The sequence below is a fragment of the Phyllostomus discolor genome, chromosome 2, assembly GCF_004126475.2.
Source record: "Phyllostomus discolor isolate MPI-MPIP mPhyDis1 chromosome 2, mPhyDis1.pri.v3, whole genome shotgun sequence".
Lineage (NCBI taxonomy): Eukaryota > Metazoa > Chordata > Mammalia > Chiroptera > Phyllostomidae > Phyllostomus > Phyllostomus discolor.
In genome coordinates, this window is record NC_040904.2 from 203,884,994 (window position 1) to 203,902,302 (window position 17,309).

Consider the following 17,309-nt stretch of genomic DNA (forward strand, 5'->3'; position numbering starts at 1 on the left):
AAATGTTTCTTGGTGTGCTAGTGCCAGAGTTTTTCCGAGGTGTTGTGTTCGAGTGGATTGCTGTTATGCACATGTTCAGCTTTCCAAGATGATGCCAAACTGTTTCTCAGAGTAGTTGCATCAGTTTACATACCTCCTACAATATAATCGACTTTCCATTGTTCCCCAGCTGGCCAATATTGGTATTATTAGGCAAATTAGTGGGTATAAATGATTTTGATTGTGGTTTTTAATGTTCATTTTTCTTATTGTTAATGGTAGTATCTTTTTAACATTTAACTGTTTCTTTTGTTAAAAGTTTGTTCATGTCTTTTGTTCAGTTTTCTGCTGGATTATTTGCCTTTAAAAACTTATTCATTTGGGGTCTTTCATATTCTAACTACTAATCCCTTGTGTGTGGCAGATATTTTTTCATACATTGACTTGCCTTTTTTTATACTGGCTTTTTAATTTCATTACATTTGAATTTACCATTCTTGCCCTTTATGGTAGTACTTCTTGGAATCTCATTTACAAGTTCTTTACGTAGCTCAAGGTAATAAAAATATTCTGTAATTTTTGCCTAAAAGCTTTATGTTAATTTTTACAAAATTTCTTCTGACTCTTTTTAGGCAATAGAGCATATGTTCTACAGGAGAAGCATGGTTGTGGCCGATTCAGTGTCACATATAACACAGTACCTTCAGCATCAGGCTCTGAATTCTATTTCTGTGGCCAAGGTATGCAACTTACCATGTATTCAGCATAATGATCTTTTTAGTTTGTTATTTTGCTTTATATGTGTTTTCTAGTTCAGCCAGTTTACTCCATTCCCTCAAACATAATACTCTTGGTCATTTATCTCCATGGTATTTTTATGATTTTTATTTAGAATGCTCTTTCTCTGAACTTAAAACACATAATACATTAACGTATTAAAAGTGACAATGTATGCAGTTTTAAAATATAAGCATCTTTTTTAAAGGAATGATTTCCTTACTAAATTAATAACGGAGATTTTAAAGTATGCCTGACGCAGGTGTGCTGTCCCCAGCCGTGCTACACGGTAGCGTGGCAGGGATAAGTCACGCGGCAGCATCAGCAGAAGCTCCACGGGGAAAGTACTGTTGACGCTGTCTCGAGGGGAATCATGCAGAAGATTATTGAGAAGATTTTCTTCTGAGTCTTTTGTGACTGCCTCAGAAATAAAGCTAATGTGTGCTGTTTTCTCTTATCTTTAAGAAAAGAGTAATTTCTGACAAAAAATATAGCGAACAGCGTCTTGATGTGCTTTCTGCTCTAGTTCTGGCTGAAAACACGCTAAACGGACCAAGCACAAAGCAGAGGCGCCTGATTGTGTCTTTGGCGCTCAGTGTCGGCACGCAGTTGGTAAGTGTGTTGCTGCTGGTTATGTCATAAAAGTGAGATCTGAGATTCCCTAGTTCCCTTCTCACTGACCCAAGAAATCTGTTCTTTCTTTGACTGCGACTTCTCTGCCCTTTTTTTCCTTCCATGATAGAAAACATTTAAAGATGAAGAACTCTTTCCACTTCAAGTAGTCATGAAAAAGCTGGATCTTATCAGTGAACTTAGAGAAAGGTAAGTAGGGGTGTGTAATGATACTCCAAAGGCAGGGCTAATGGAAACATTGATTTTCTTTTTAGCATAACAAGAGAAGAAATGTAATCCCAATACACCACTAGTTCCTCTCTGTGATTCCTCTAGCGTGACCAGAATGAGACCGTGACTAGGGATCATATGTCTTTAACTTTGCTTCCAGCTTCTGGAAGAACCCACATGGGCCAATATGATGTAGCCCTGAGAGCATCCGGCAGACCCTGATGTGCTTTGTGATTTTTGTGATGGGTATCTCTAGCTGATGTTTAAAATTGTTGCTTTCTCATAAGGCTTCATCTGTTTGTGAGAGACTTAGATATCCATTGTTGGGTAGCCAAGGCACTAAGATGAAGTCATTTTGGAAGGCTTACCTTTTGTAGCTCCTTGTGGCTTTATTTTTAAAATTTTTTAAAAAGATTTTATTTATTTATTTTTAGAGGGCAGGGGAGGGAGGCAGAGAGGGAGAAAGACATCAGTGTGTGGCTGCCTTTCATGTGCCCCACACTGGGGACCTAGCCTGCAACCCAGGCATGTGCTGTGACTGGGAATCAAACCCATGACCCTCTGGTTTGCAGGCCAGTGCTCAATCCACTGAACCACATCAACCAGGGCTATTTATTTTTTAATTAAAGAGTAAGCAAGTTTCTTAACAGGAAAATGAATCTTCTGAATTTTAATTCCTAGCCAAATTAAGGCTACAGCACAGTTTCCATTTAATGTTTATATTTACAATAATGTTTTTCTGAGAAGCTGAGATATTTTGTAGTTAGTGGCATTTAACATTGCATCCTTGGAAGAAATAGCAAGTGGTCTTCTTTATGAGATATTTAATGATCATTTTATCGCACTGTAAGGTATGAAATAGTCACTTGACAAAGATAGTAGACAGATTAACTAACTGTACCTTTTTTATTTGTTACAATATTTTAAAAGATTTTGCTTTTCAATTTCAAGACATGTAAAAGTGAGCATGTGATGCAAGTATTGTAAATGTAGACATATCAGATGATATTGAAATAAATTCTAAATTCTTCTCTTCAAAAGTTAGTTTTGCATGTGTGCTTTAAAACTAAAGCATATGTGCAGAATTCTGAAAATACCAGGTATTAGAATATTTTGTTACCTTTGTTCAATTTGAAATATTTTGTGGCTTTTCCATACTAATTTTGGGTTAAGCGATGTCATCTTACTCAATACAAAAATGAGTAAGATTATTTTTGGGGGCAGAGGGAGAGATACTTTAGTTTTGACACCACTAATTACTCCTTCACATTGTAGAGTTCAAGCACAGTGTAACTGTTGTTTTTTATACTGGCATCGAGCTGTCTTCCCAATTTATTTAGATGATGTATATGAAAATGCCGTTGATGCAGCCAGATTACATGTAAGTAAAGAATAAACCCATCACTTTTTAAATCACCATACAAACTAATTTTAAAATAGATTATTTGATTTAACTGCTAATGCTGGTTTACACAATCCCATACATACTCAATAGCATTTATACAGTATAGACTATATACTTAATAAGTGGTAATATATTTAACTCCCTCTTATTCCCTATCGCTCTCATTTTCCTTGATTTTAGTTTATGTCACAATTGTCTGACATTAGTTTGTCAGTAAGGTATATATTATTCGGATCTTTCTGTTTCCATATGGAAATAAGTGTAGTTGAGTGCTCAAGATAGGAAAGAATAAGTAAATTTGATTTTATTCGTATTAAAATATATACATTAGAAAACCCAACTATTATTTAGAAAAGGAAGACAGTTATATGTAAAAAACAAAAATGGCCTTCAGATTGATGTTTTGTCTTTCAAGGCGGATAATTAAACTGTGATATTATTTACATTAGAGATCTGGTTTTTATAAATTCATGTATGTTCTAATTTTCTTCTTAGTATATGTTCAGTGCTTTACGTGACTGTGTACCTGCTATGATGCATGCAAGACATTTAGAGTCCTATGAAATACTTCTGGATTGCTATGATAAGGAGATCATGGAAATTTTAAATGAGGTAATACCACATTTGAGATCGAAAAACTTAAAACATGTATTTGGAATGCAGTATTTGGGAAAACTTTATTTTTTTTAAAGATTTTATTTATTTTTAGAGAGAGGGGAAGGAAGAGGGAAAGGGAGAAAAACTTAAAATTGGTGTTGCCTCTCGCACACCCCCTACTGGGGACCTGGCCTGCAACCCAGGCATGTTCCCTGACTAGAAATTGAACCAGTGACCCTTTGGTTCACAGGCTGACACTTAGTCCACTGAGCCATACCAGCCTGGGCTATTATTTACTTTTTAATCCTCACACAAGGATATGTTTATTGATTTTTTTTTTAGAGAGAGAGAAAGAAATAATCGATGTGAGACAGAAATGTCAATTGGTTGCCTCCTGACTGGGAATTTTTCTCGCAACCTAGGTGTGTGCCCTGACTGGGAATTGAACCTGCAACCCTTTTGGTGCATGGGACAATTCTCCAACCAGCTGAGCCACCCAGCCAGGGCTGGAAAAACTTTTGATTGAAGCAGTCTTTTACATATTTAAAATTTTGTATAAATCATTGTCTAGAAGAAAGAGATGATTTTTAGTTATAGTATCACTATTGTGTTAAGTTGGTCTTTAATTCCTAATTTTTTATGTAAAAATCCAGATTAGGAATTTGGAATTTTTTTTTGCTTTAGTAAACAGTATATTTATATTTCAGTTTTTGTTTCTTAGAAGAATGCAAATGCAAAGTTGGTTGGAATATTGAATGCTACTAATGATAATACAGTTAAGAAGACTACCATTATTTTACTAAATTCATTTGGAGAGCTACTAAGAGGAGGAAATTATATTTTTGAAAGATTTACTTGTGTAACAGCAATAATTCAGATACTATAACATCCCCCCTGTTTGAATAAAGTATTATAAACATTGATATCTTTAAAATTAAATGTCCATCTAATGATATTTTTATTTAGAGGGAGGAATTAAAAATGAATCAACTTCAATATAAACCTTAATTGGGTTTGATAAAATTATGGAAATTTTTATATAGCTCTTATATTAAATATTCTTATTTAGAAGATTAAATACATGTCTTCCTAGTGTTTATAACTCCATGGTAGACCAGAAAAGATGAAGAACTTCATTACCTTTATCTCAATGAATTTTGTGACTTTAGTGATTTTTACAAGGAAGCTTTTAAAAAATTTCCTCTCTTGCATGTTGCTGGTTCCCCTAAATTTTGTGCTTTTTAGTATATATTTGTATTCCTTGTATTGAAGCCATTAGGCATTAGCTTTTGATTTTCTGTCAGGGGTGTTCAAATATTAATGAAAAAAGCTTTGAGTTATATCTAACTGCTTCCTCATTAGAAAAATCATTGGTTTAAAATGGGGAGCAAAGTAATAATCAGTTTCCCAATAAAAATAATATTTTACCTGAGTATTCAGACCCTTAAACCAGCTTGACAAATTTTTTGTCATTGCATGGACTATAAAACCAATGGTTACAGACACCTAGTGGAGCAGTACAATTGAAGTATCATTTGGAAAGACTGTGGTATTCATTCTTTTGTGAATAGCATTTGCTGGACAAGTTGTGCAAAGAAATAGAGAAGGATCTGCGGCTTTCCGTGCATACTCACTTAAAGCTGGATGACCGAAACCCTTTCAAAGTTGGCATGAAAGACCTGGCCCTGTTTTTCTCTCTGAATCCAATTCGATTTTTCAATCGCTTCATTGACATTCGAGGTGAGTGTTCTGCTTTTCTTTTGAAAGTCATGTATCTTTTTGCCCTAACTATAAAAGAACATATAACAGAAATGAAACTTTGAGCTTATCATTTTTACATTTAGTCCATTTATTCTTTTTTTTTTAATTGACCTAAATTATTTATTAGGGAAGAATTTTACAAACGTTACTTATATTAGCAGTAACAGTGAGCTGGAGAACATTGTGCCTTGTCCCAGCTCTGTGGTGAGAGCCACCAGCAGTGTGGTGGGACTGTGACCCTTCCTGAGGCCACAGCTCCTGCTGCCCGCACACGTCAGCCCTCGCATCTCCCTGAGATTGAGGACTGGCTTGCTGACTCACTGGGCGTCAGGGTTCCTTCTGACAGCCTTATGGAATAGATCAGTGAGGATAACCTCAAGGGGTCTGTACGTGGGACTTTGACCACAGTGGCCCCACAGTGGCATCCAGCTCGCTCTTCAACAACAGGCTGAAGGCTTTGGGCACACCTGAGCCGGTTAATGCCATGATGGACAGGTTTGCGGTAGGTCACACCCTTAGGAACAGGGCGTTTGCAGCCTCCACAGCACCCATGAATCCGATATATGACGTAACCTTGCTTGGCCTTGTATCCCAGCCTGCGTGCTTTGTCGGCCAGCTGGGGCGGGGGCCCTGTGGAGTGTGGAGAGCTTGCGGTGCTGCCCGCAGCGCACCCTGAGAAAGAAGCATGCCGCATCGAACTGCTTTTAATTCCGTAGCTCCAGGGTGTACTTGCAGGCGCCCATCCTGGCTTACCTGATGGCTGCTGCCGGATGGAAAGGAAGAGCCTTTCTCCCACAATCCCTTTCTCAGTCCACTTATTCTTTAATTACTTTTTGTTTATTTACTTATATTTTCCTAGCACCTTGTGTAGACAAAAATTTAATATTCAAAGTCCCTGCCTTTTTAGTTTTATTTCTCTTTTCCACCTTTTCCTAAGCCAGAAAACTTTTTATTTATTTATTTATTTATTTTAGCTTATGTAACTCACTACCTAGACAAGACTTTCTACAATCTTACGACAGTAGCTCTTCACGACTGGGCCACATACAGTGAAATGAGAAATTTAGCTACTCAGCGCTATGGATTGGTCATGACAGAGGCCCACCTTCCTAGTCAGACCTTGGAACAGGTATGGCATAAAGTGCTTCCAGCTCAGTCTGGTTGTAGCATGATAACAGTGTTTCTTTAAGAAGTCTTTTTAAAACTTCATTATTACGTGTTTATTTTTTAAGAAAATATTTGCTGTATAAAATCTCATACTTGACAAGAATACAAAAGTATGTGGTGCGAATTTGCTTTTTTTTTTTTTAAGATTTTTTTTAGTGTATTTTAGAGAGAGAGGAAGGGAACCAGAGCAAGAGAGGGAGAGAGACAGAAAGAGAAATGGATTTGTTCTACTTATTTATGTGTTCATTGGTTCGTTCTTATATGTGCCTTGACCGGGGATCTAACCTTCAACCTTGGCATGTTGGGATGACGCTGTAACCAGCTGAGCTACCTGGCTAGGGCCCTATCTGCTTTATGAAAGAAATTATCGCAGGCTTCCTTCCTGTTTACGCTTCATCTTTTGTTGAACATTTGAGTTACAGGCAAATCTTGGAGATATGTGGATGTGGTTCCAGACCATTGCAATAAAAGTGAATATTGAGATAAAGCAAGTCACACAGATTTTTTGGTTTCCCGGTGCATATAAAAGTTGTGCCCTGGCCAGGTAGCTCAGTTGGCCAGTGTCCTCCTGATATTCCAAGGTTGCAGATTTGATCCCCAGTCAGGACACATAACAAGAATCAACCAATGAATGCATCATTAAGTGGAGTAGCAAATAGATGGCTCTCTCTCCACCCCCTCTAAAATCAATAAATTTTAAAAAAAAGTTGTGTACAGTATATAGTAATTTACTAAGTATGCAATAACATGTTGAAAAAGCAATGTATATACCTTAATTAAAAATATCGCTAATATATGCTAACTCTTATCTGAGCTTGTTGGAAAGATGGCACTGGTATACTTGCTTGATGCAGGGTTGTGGCAAACTTTAGTCTGTAAAATACACAGTGTGTACAGAGTGCAGTGAAGTGAAATGAAGTGCAATAAAACAAGGTGTGCCTATGCACAGAGGTTTTGATACAGCTTTTCAGAAACATTGGAATAGCCAGGTGATTTCTGCAGAATTGTAACATGTTTAGTGAAGATCACACAGTTAAGGATTTTAAACCTGGATATAATATATAAACTTCAATATCTCAGGGAAAATGCTTAAATTTATATATTTATAAATGTATTTTGATTGAGAAGTGTAGAGAAGCATTTAACTTCGCTAATTCAGTGAGCTCTTTGACCATGGGGTACTATCTCATGAGTGCAAAAGTTTATTTTCAGTTAATTTGCATGTAATTCTTTTTAAGATAATCCAGATAATATTTAGAAACAAAACAAAACAAAACATTCAGTTCCAAAATTGAAGGATCACAATTTTTCCTTCATCCCACTACATATAGGAACTATTTCGGAGATTAGCATGTATATCCTTTCATTCATTTATTTATATGTTTAATATTTACTGAAAACCTGGTAGGCACTGAATTATGTTTAGGGTTACAAAAATAAAGAGAAATAGTCTCAGCTCGTATACTTACAGACTAGTGAGAGAAAGAATGAGTAAACCAACTTTTAATTTGGAATATGAGAAAAGCTATAATGAAAATGTTATCAAATGGGCAATAGAAGAGTTTATCTGATATCACTAAGTATTAGAGTCATAGCTGAAGACTGACAGATTCTTCATTCTTTTTTTTTTAAGTGTTTTGTTTATTTTAGAGAGAAGGAAGGGAGGAAGAGTAAGAGATACATTAATTAGTCTCCTCTCTCACGTCCCCAACTGGAGACCTAGCCTGCAACCTGGCCTGTGCCTTGACTGGGAATCGAACTGGTGACCTTAGCAACCTTTTGGTTTACAGGCCAGCACTCGGTCCACTGAACCACACCAGCCAGAGCAGATTCTGCATCATTCTTAATGGAGGATTCCTTAAATGTGGTCTAGTATAATTAAAAGAAGCATAAGGATTTGGAATTAGACTTTCAAAAATCCCTGGCTTCTGCCTCTTCCTAGCTATTTGACCTGGCTTCTCACCCCTGGCGTCTGTCTCCTTCTAGTTACTGGAGAACTCCCTTAGCTTCATTTTCCTCAGTTGTAGAATTTAGAATAATATCTTACTTTTTGAGAATTACTTGTAATGAACCTTGTACAGTGCCTGAAAAATAGTATGTATTTTATAAATATTACCACATATCATATTTTTCAGGATTTGGCCATTAGTTTACTTTATAAAAAACATAGAGAAAATCCCCAGGAAGACAAGAGCTATTCTCAAGAATGGTGGGGCACTGATTGTGAGTCATAGAGCTCTGAATATTTAAACTTACCTGTTCTGGTGTTTACAAAAGGGATAAGATAACTAGCAGCCAGTGATGGTACATGTTAGAAGGTTCTTTTCACATTTGGTCAGGATTGTTGCCTAGCTGTTTTTTAAAGTAGAAAATATTGGGAAACATAACGTGAACAGTAAGTCACTATACTGATATAAGTCTAACTATCTTAATGATAGAGCTGTGTGGATTGTTTTGCAGGGTCTGGATGTTTTGGAAATTATGAGAAATATTCATATATTTGTGTCTCGATACCTCTATAATCTTAACAATCAGGTGAGTGGGTTTTAGAAATTTTATTTTTATAATGTGGGTGGCTATATAGTAGGAAGGGTGAGGAGTAAAGAATTGATTTTTTTTAAAAAAGAGTTTACTTATTTTTAGAGAGAGGGGAAGGGAGGGTGAAAAGAGGGAGAGAAACCTCAGTGTGTGGTTGCCTGTCATGCACCCCGTACTGGGAATCTGGCCCGCAACCCAGGAATGTGCCCTTATTGGGAATTGAACCCCTGACCCTTTGGTTCGAAGGCTGGTGATCAGTATACCAGCAAACATTGATCTCAATGGTTAAAATTTGTAAAATAAAGAAAATAATTGTTTAAAGATCATCTTGTTTATTTTTTCATTGTATTATCTCCTTAAATGACTTTCTAATTATCACTAATGAAATAGATTCTAAAATTTTCTTTGGATAACTGACCAGTGATTGTGTTGGATTTTGTTGTTATTTAAGCACAAATTTGTTTCATTGCAGATTTTTATCGAACGAACCAGCAATAACAAACATTTGAACACTATTAATATTCGGCATATTGCTAACTCAATTCGAACACACGGCACAGGAATCATGAATACAACAGTAAGAATCTTTCTTAGGGGTTTGGGTGGGTGACGGACCCCCATTTAATTTGGTGTTTTGGAATGTAGTTTTCTCATAGAATATTCTGGTCAATATATGCCAGTATCTTTATATTATATTGGATTTTCCATTTTTCTGGTTGGCATAATTAAAATGTGCTGTGTGATACAAAAGGCACTTTCGGATATCTTACTGTTTTGGGGCCATCGTTATAAAAGCAGCATAGATATTTGAGAGCATCAGCGTAAATACATACATATATCTGTATGGGTTGTTTGATATTCTCTGAAAGTTGCTTTTGAAAATGAATCATTGGTAACAGTTTACTTAGCATCACTCATGCTTTTTTTGGGGGGGCTTAATAATTTATTCGATATCCATGTAGACAGCAGTGTACTAAAAATATTTTGAATCTTCGATGTTGGCATCAATCACTTGAAGAAATCACTTTAACTTGTATGCTATTTTTCCTTCTGTGGAGGAAGAGAGCTCTTTGAATTTCCCTGGTTTTCAGGGCATGCTTAATTTCTCCTTGAGGGAAAAAGAATGTGAATGCTTACGTGGTAGAATGTTATGAAGCACATTGAGAGTAAGGGAATAGGGAGAAGTTACGTAACTGCACAGTTACATAGGAACCGTTGTCGTGTATTGTGGGGGAGCCATTGAAGTATTTGGGTTGATAGGTGATGCAGTTAGAGCTGTGTGTGAGTGGTTACCAACACGGAAATGAGAAATGAAAGAGTTTCAAATTTAAAATAGGTCATCCATGTGAAGGTCATATCTGAAAGTTGAAGGATAAACAAACTCTGTCTTATCTAGCAAATATTCATGTAACAGATATGATTACGCACCTATTTTATATGTAAGGCTGTGTGCTGGGGTTTGGGGTGAGAAAAACGGAACTTTCCTACTCTCATACTCATGGTCTGGCAGGAGATGCAGTTGTTAATCAGTTAACTGCATTAATGAAAGTAACCTTGTAATGTCTGATGATCGAGTTAGCGTAGAAGAGTAAGATCAGAGGCTGGCACAGTTACCGTTGCTAAGGCTGGGAAGGATAAAGATGAGACTGCTTCTGCTAAGACTGCATCTACTTGATGTGATCAAGGAAAAGGCAGTGTTTTAGCCACAAGAGAAGGTCTGAGAAAGCACCCGTTTTTCTATATTCGGGTAAACGAAGACGGTTAAAAATGGCATGCATTTGCCGAAACGGCAGTATTTGAGAATGGTGGGAATGGAATTTAGTACAGGGCTTCCATCTGTAGGTCAGAATTAATCATAATATTTTGACTTCCAGCTTAAATCATACTTTTCAGAGTTTTTTAACTCAGCATCGGGGCCTTTTGTTATTCCTTCTCAAAGCACCCACACATCTCAGTTTAGAAGTTATCGCAGTTGAGATTGACTAACTTCTTGAACAGCCTTGCTTAAAATGTCACTCCTGTTGGACTCGAAACTGCATGATGAGAAGGACCGTGTCTAGCATGAGAGCAGGCACAGAGCCTTGCATGTTCCAGGTGCTCTGAATGTTTATTGATGAATAATTGAATGCTTGCTAATCTTCCTTAAGGAGAATTAAAAGAGCACCACATTTCTTACTTTAGTATCATTCTGGACATGGATACTAGTAATAAGTAATCTTATAGATGGAGAAATATAGAAACTTCTGGCTGGTTTATAACTTAAAATCTAAAGTGTTGAATCTGGTTTTGTGATTCTCACTACAGTTCTTAGTTCTACTATGAAAGTATTTTCTGTTTTTCTTTCCCTTTTATAGTAAAAAATATTTAAGGGGGGTTTATAGAAAGCTCTGTAGAGTTGGCAATAAAAAATTTCACTTATCTAAATATTTCAGGTCCAGTGTGAATTAGACTTTATAAATATTGGATTTTATAAAGTCTCATATAAATTAGACTTTATAATATAATTGTTATTCAGTAAATTGACTTTAATTTTTATATTTTTTCCAATTTTATAGGTTAATTTCACCTACCAGTTTTTGAAAAAGAAGTTCTATATATTTAGCCAGTTTATGTATGATGAACATATCAAATCCAGATTGATTAAAGATATTCGGTTTTTCAGGGAAATCAAGGACCAAAATGATCATAAGGTATTTTACATAATATTTTTAAGGCAGTTCAGTTCAACTCTTGTGGATAGCAAATGGTTAACAAAAGTGGAGTAACACTAGACCTGCTGTAATCTGGCAGTGTGTTTAGTACGTGTCAGTACATATAAATCCACCTTACTCTTTCTAAGAGTTGATAGTAAACGTGTATACTGAAACTTATGTAACTTTCTCCTCCTGATGAATATTAGGGTTTTTTTTTCTGATTTTTTTCAGTGTTATAAGTAGTGCTACAGTAATATCGTTACACATTTATCTCTGTGTATTTGGAGAGTATTTTTGAAAGACAGGTTCCTTGAAGAGAAATTTCTAGGGCAAAGAATATAAGTATTTAAAATTCCGATATGTATTTCCAAGCACTCTAAAGTACTGTACCAGCCCTGGCTGGTGTGGCTCAGTGGATTGAGCACCGACCTACGAACCAAAGGGTCTCTGGTTTGATTCCCAGTCAGGGCACACAACTGGGTTGCGGGCCAGGTCCCCCGTAGGGGACGCTCAAGAGGCAACCACACATTGATGTTTCTTCCCTCTTTTTCTCCCTTCCTTCCCCTCTCTAAAAATAATAAATAAAATAAATCTTAAAAAAAATACTGTACCACTTAACACTCCAACCTATAATTTATAGAAATGCTGTTTTGTCTTCGCCCTCCAGGCTGAGCTTTCTCGTAGTGAGGTGAAGAATTGTATGGTAATTGGTAACAGTATAGAGGCATATAGCTACTTGGATAGAGAACCATTAGCCTTAAATGGGTGATATATTTGATTTGCTACATCCAGAACTTTTAATTACTCTTAAGTATCACTTAGTTTCAACTCTCTTTTATACTAATTGGTAGTTCTCTTCAGTGTCAGAGCAGAAAAATACTGCTCTTTAGTAAAATAATAAAATTACAGATTCTAGTTATCAGTAGAGAATTGTATTAACTATCTCTTTTATTGGAACAGAAATTACTAGTATTCAGAGAAGTAAATAACCATGCTATTGCTTTGGGTTTTTTTTAAAGATTTTATTTATTTTTAGAGAGAGGGGAAAGGAAAGAGAAAGAGAGGGAGAGAAACATCAGTGTGTGGTTGCCTCTCGTGCACCCCCTACTGGGGACCTGGCCCACAACCCAAGCATGAACTGGCGACCCTTTGGTTCGAAGCACACGCTCTGTCCACTGAGCTACACCAGCCAGGGCAGCCATGCTATAGTTGTATAAGAATTGTTTCCATTTGTTATTTATAAAAATGGGTCATATCCTAAATCTTTTAATGACCTAAGACTTGAAAAGTTTTATTGGTGATGGTTACTAGAAATTTTAGTTTAACTAATGTGTGTTATTTGGGAAGAAGTGTATTTATATAAGTTCCTAATACCTATTCAGCCCACAGAAATGTGGTCACACATCTCTGAACAAATGTTTCTGGGAGGAACTGGTTTCCTTTATGTATCCGATAGAGTGGTTGGGTGTTGGGAGACTGATAATGGTGGTGGGAAACTTAAGTTTGGTGGCATTAATGATGATTCTCAAAAAAAATTAATTTTATACTGACCTTAAACATTGGTAGTTTCTGTGCTATGGATTTTTTATTATTAGATTTGAGTGATTTTTTTTTTTCTTTAAGCACAATGGAAATGCAAAATTAGAAAGGAAAGTGGTATTAGCATGGTTGATTTGGTAGGCGTTTTGTATGTTAGGGGTCTCTGTTAATAAAGGTAGTCTTTAAATTGTCTCTCCAGTATCCTTTTGAAAGAGCAGAAAAATTTAATCGAGGCATCAGAAAACTTGGAATAACCCCAGAAGGACAAAGCTACCTTGATCAGTTTAGGCAACTCATCAGCCAGATTGGTAAGTTATTATCAGAGTGTTGGGAAATAAAGTACAGATCTCAAGAATCTATCTCATATATTAAATATCTCATACAAATAACTTAATATGTGAGTGTCTGAGTTCAGCTTTGTTCTACTAGATAACTTCCTTTTCTTACCAGAAGTTTTTTAAGTTTTGTTATTACACTATTGGCGCAGAAATAATTGATAGACTGTGGACTGATATGTTAAATAAAATCTTTCAATTAAAAGCATGTTTAGCTCTAGCCAGTGTGGCTCAGTTGGTTGGAATGTCGTCCCATAGACTAAAAGGTTGTGGGTTCCATTCCTGGTCAGGGTACGTACCTCAGTTGTGGTTTTGGGCTCTGGTTGGGGCGTCTGTGAAAGGCAGCCAACAGATGTTTCTCGCTCACATCAGGGTCTCTTTCCCTCTTTCTCTCTCCCTCCCTTCTCTATCTAAAATCTAAGCACGTCCTTGGGTGAGGATAAAAAATAAATATGTATATTATAATAACTAATTCATCTCAAAGATCGTACTCATAATAATAGTCAACTGATAACTTTATTGTGTACCTACTCTGTTGAAGGCACTGTTTAGACTTTTAAAAGAGGTTACAGCCTAAATACAAAGGTAGAAAATATGTGAAAAGTTAACGAATGTAAGGTACATATAAATTTAAACACGAAATATTAAGTGGTGTAATTCTTCTGTGCCATACCATTTCACACTTACTTACAGTTTCTTGAGTTGTCTTTCTGCCTCACATGTAGGACTTGCCTTCTGTGGTGTGTTACATTGTATTTGGAAACAAGAACTGCGTTTAAAGTAACCATGGGTTGACAAAATTTTATACTTATTTGAGTTTTTCACATGTATTATGTAAACAGTAGTTGTTAACCCTTTTTGAGAGTCTGATGAAAATTCTGGATTGATTCCCCCAGAACAATGCCATATGCACACACAATTTTGCATGTAATATACTGTAGCTCAGGTATTTGAAGTTAGTCCATGGGCCTCAGATTAAGAGCTTTTTTTCTAGAGCACTGTTGTGGAAAACTTCATTTATTCACATACCAAATACCAGAGTGTTTTCCCATGTGATTATTGCCTGTACTATTATTTATTTCATGTTTTCTATATTTTTAAATATTTTTATTCTATGAAATAATTGCTAAGTCATGAGGTTAGTATCTGGTCATTTCCCCCAATAAACAAAAAAAATAATGTCATTATCGCCTCAGTTGCCACCAGGATGCATTCCATGGTTGGGGAATATTAATTACACTTTCATTTGTTCCAGCATTGCATTCTTTATTTTCTTAAAAAATACAAATTCCTTACCTCTGCTTAAAACACTATAATATGTTTTGATTCTTTTTTAGTATCCTGAGAAAAGGAGTAAGGAATCTCAAAGCTGGGAGCAAAATGGGAAGTTCTTTTATCTGATAACCCAGCTGCTGAAATAACAGCCATCACTAACATTGATTGAGCATTTCCTCTGTGGCAGTTTGTTCTGAGTGCTTGTGTGTTCTAACGAATATAAAGCTCAGTGCTGTGAAGTATTCTGTTAATGTACTCCATAGATGTTTACTCAGGACAAGAAATGTTTTTATGTGTGGTGGTGATATATATAACAATAAACAGTCTCTGCTCCCTTAACGTAACAGAGGAGGAGTCTGACTGACATACAAGGTTTATAACGTGACCAAGGTCTTATGTCTGAAAAGTGGCCGAGTCCTGATTTGAACCCAAGTAGTACGGCTTCGAGATTTGCTCTTAACTGCTGTTCAGTACTTGCTTCCCATTAGCACATTTGGATCAGCTAGATATTGGTCTGACAGTTTGGAGGGAAGAACAAAAAAAACTAGATATTTGGTTTTCTAAGATCCATATTGAAACAGTTTAGAGTCATCTCACATTGGAACAGGCCTTAAGTAGGTTCAGTGATACGTATTTGAAGGCTGTTAGAAACATCAGATGAGTTAGTGTGTGTAAAGCACATATCCCTTATAGCGACTGTGGGAATTTTAAACTACCACTTGCCTTTTCTCTCTGTTCTTTCCCCCTGAGCAATCTTAAACTCAGCTGGCTTTATGTATCGAATTCCTACTGTGTGGCCAGCGCACGTTGGCTCTCGGGCCGGGGCAGTGAAAACAAAAGCCGAGTCGTGGGTCTGCGTTCTGGTTGGGGGTGTGGGGGGCGCACAACAGAAGGGTGTCGTGCCCAGTGCTGGTAACGAGAGGCAGTGGGGCCGGGGTGGGTGCCGTTCAGTGCTGCTCAGGGACGGCTCTGAGGAGCTGACATGTGAACAGGGACTTAAATGACTTGAGGGAATAAGCTATGGGCACATCGAGGGGAAGAGTACCAGACAGAGATGGCAGGAAGTGCAAAAGCCCTGAGTCTGTTCAGTACTTTGGGAAATGGGGAGCTGGAATGGAGTTAGTGAAGGTGTGAGCGGTGGGCCATGGTATCAGGACAGCATCCAGGGTCAAGGTCATACAAGGCTATGTTAGGATGTCAGTTTGGATTTTATTGTGAGATGGAAAGCCATTGCAGAGTTTTCAGAAAAGAAGCAACATTGCTCCAGCTTAGTTTTAAAAGGACCACTTACTGGTATGTAGGTAAAAGACTGGTGGGGTGGGGGCGACATCGCCAACAGTGACAGTAGGGAGGTCAGGAGGCCACTGCATCCTGCGGTGGTCTGGGCAGGAGCGGGCGTGTGGTTTGGGTGGGGTGGTGGCTGTGCAGGTGGTGGAAGGTGGCTGGGTACTAGCTACATTTGGAAGGCAGAGTCAATAATTTGCCCATTGATTAGATATAAAGTGTAAGAGAAAGAAAGGCATCAGGAATGACTTCAGGGCATTATGATAGAGAAACTGGATGGAATTGTCAGTTTCTGGGAAACAAATATAATTAGGGGGTGAAGATCTTGAGTTTGACTGGAACACATTAAAAGTTCTTCTTAGCCATGTGGGGTATAGGCATTGGATTAAAAAGCTTAGAGGAGTAGTAGATGATAGAGACATAAATTTGGGAAGCCTCAGATAAGGCTTTCTGATAGTACTTTCAGCTGTGTGTGTGTGTGTGTGTGAGAGAGAGAGAGAGAGACAGACAGACAGGACATTGACTCTGTCCATACGAGAGTGAAGAAATTACTGATACAGTAAAAAAATTTATTGCCAGTATTTAGTTTGGCTTATCAAATGAGTTACAGTTATTTTTAAAGGGTTTAATATAGATGTGTATAAGTATACAATTTGTATTTAAGGGCACAGATGTATGGTTTTTTTTTTTGGAGCAGGAACTGAAATTAAAATACAGCAGAATCTTTTGGTTCTAAGGAATGTGGACACCTTGTAATTGCTACAATAACTGTATTCCTGATTATCATAGTTCAGAGTTATTTGTATAAATACCTGATTGTTTTTGTGTGTGTTTTTTAAGGTAATGCATGGGCTATGTACGAATGATAAGATCTGGTGGCCTTCATTGTAGCAGCAATGCCATTAGGTATGGATGCAAACATCATTTTGCCTTGTTTACTCCATTTAACATTTTTATGTCACTGAAATCTATTGTAAGATTGTAGAGGTTTTTTCCCTCATTGATGTATTGCATTTTGATAAAATATGGAAGAACACATTAATTCTACTAGTTAAAGTTTTTTCCTTAAAATATGACAGACTTGAAAATTGTTATTTTTTTAAAGTTATAGTTAAT

The 17,309-nt window shown here is 36.8% G+C and overlaps 1 protein-coding gene and 1 pseudogene across 1 annotated transcript in view; one reads left to right on the forward strand and one right to left on the reverse strand.

Annotated features, from left to right (window-relative positions):
* The window catches only part of WASHC4 (WASH complex subunit 4), a 55,054-nt gene that overhangs the window by 26,615 nt on the left and 11,130 nt on the right, over positions 1 to 17,309 (forward strand). The window contains 12 exon segments of the mRNA XM_028531893.2: positions 612 to 719; positions 1,222 to 1,368; positions 1,499 to 1,578; positions 2,875 to 2,980; positions 3,500 to 3,616; positions 5,173 to 5,341; positions 6,337 to 6,491; positions 8,990 to 9,064; positions 9,540 to 9,644; positions 11,623 to 11,757; positions 13,499 to 13,611; positions 17,034 to 17,099. Coding sequence (XP_028387694.1) covers positions 612 to 719; positions 1,222 to 1,368; positions 1,499 to 1,578; positions 2,875 to 2,980; positions 3,500 to 3,616; positions 5,173 to 5,341; positions 6,337 to 6,491; positions 8,990 to 9,064; positions 9,540 to 9,644; positions 11,623 to 11,757; positions 13,499 to 13,611; positions 17,034 to 17,099 — 1,376 coding nt within the window.
* On the reverse strand, positions 5,350 to 6,273 carry LOC114512899 (annotated as a pseudogene).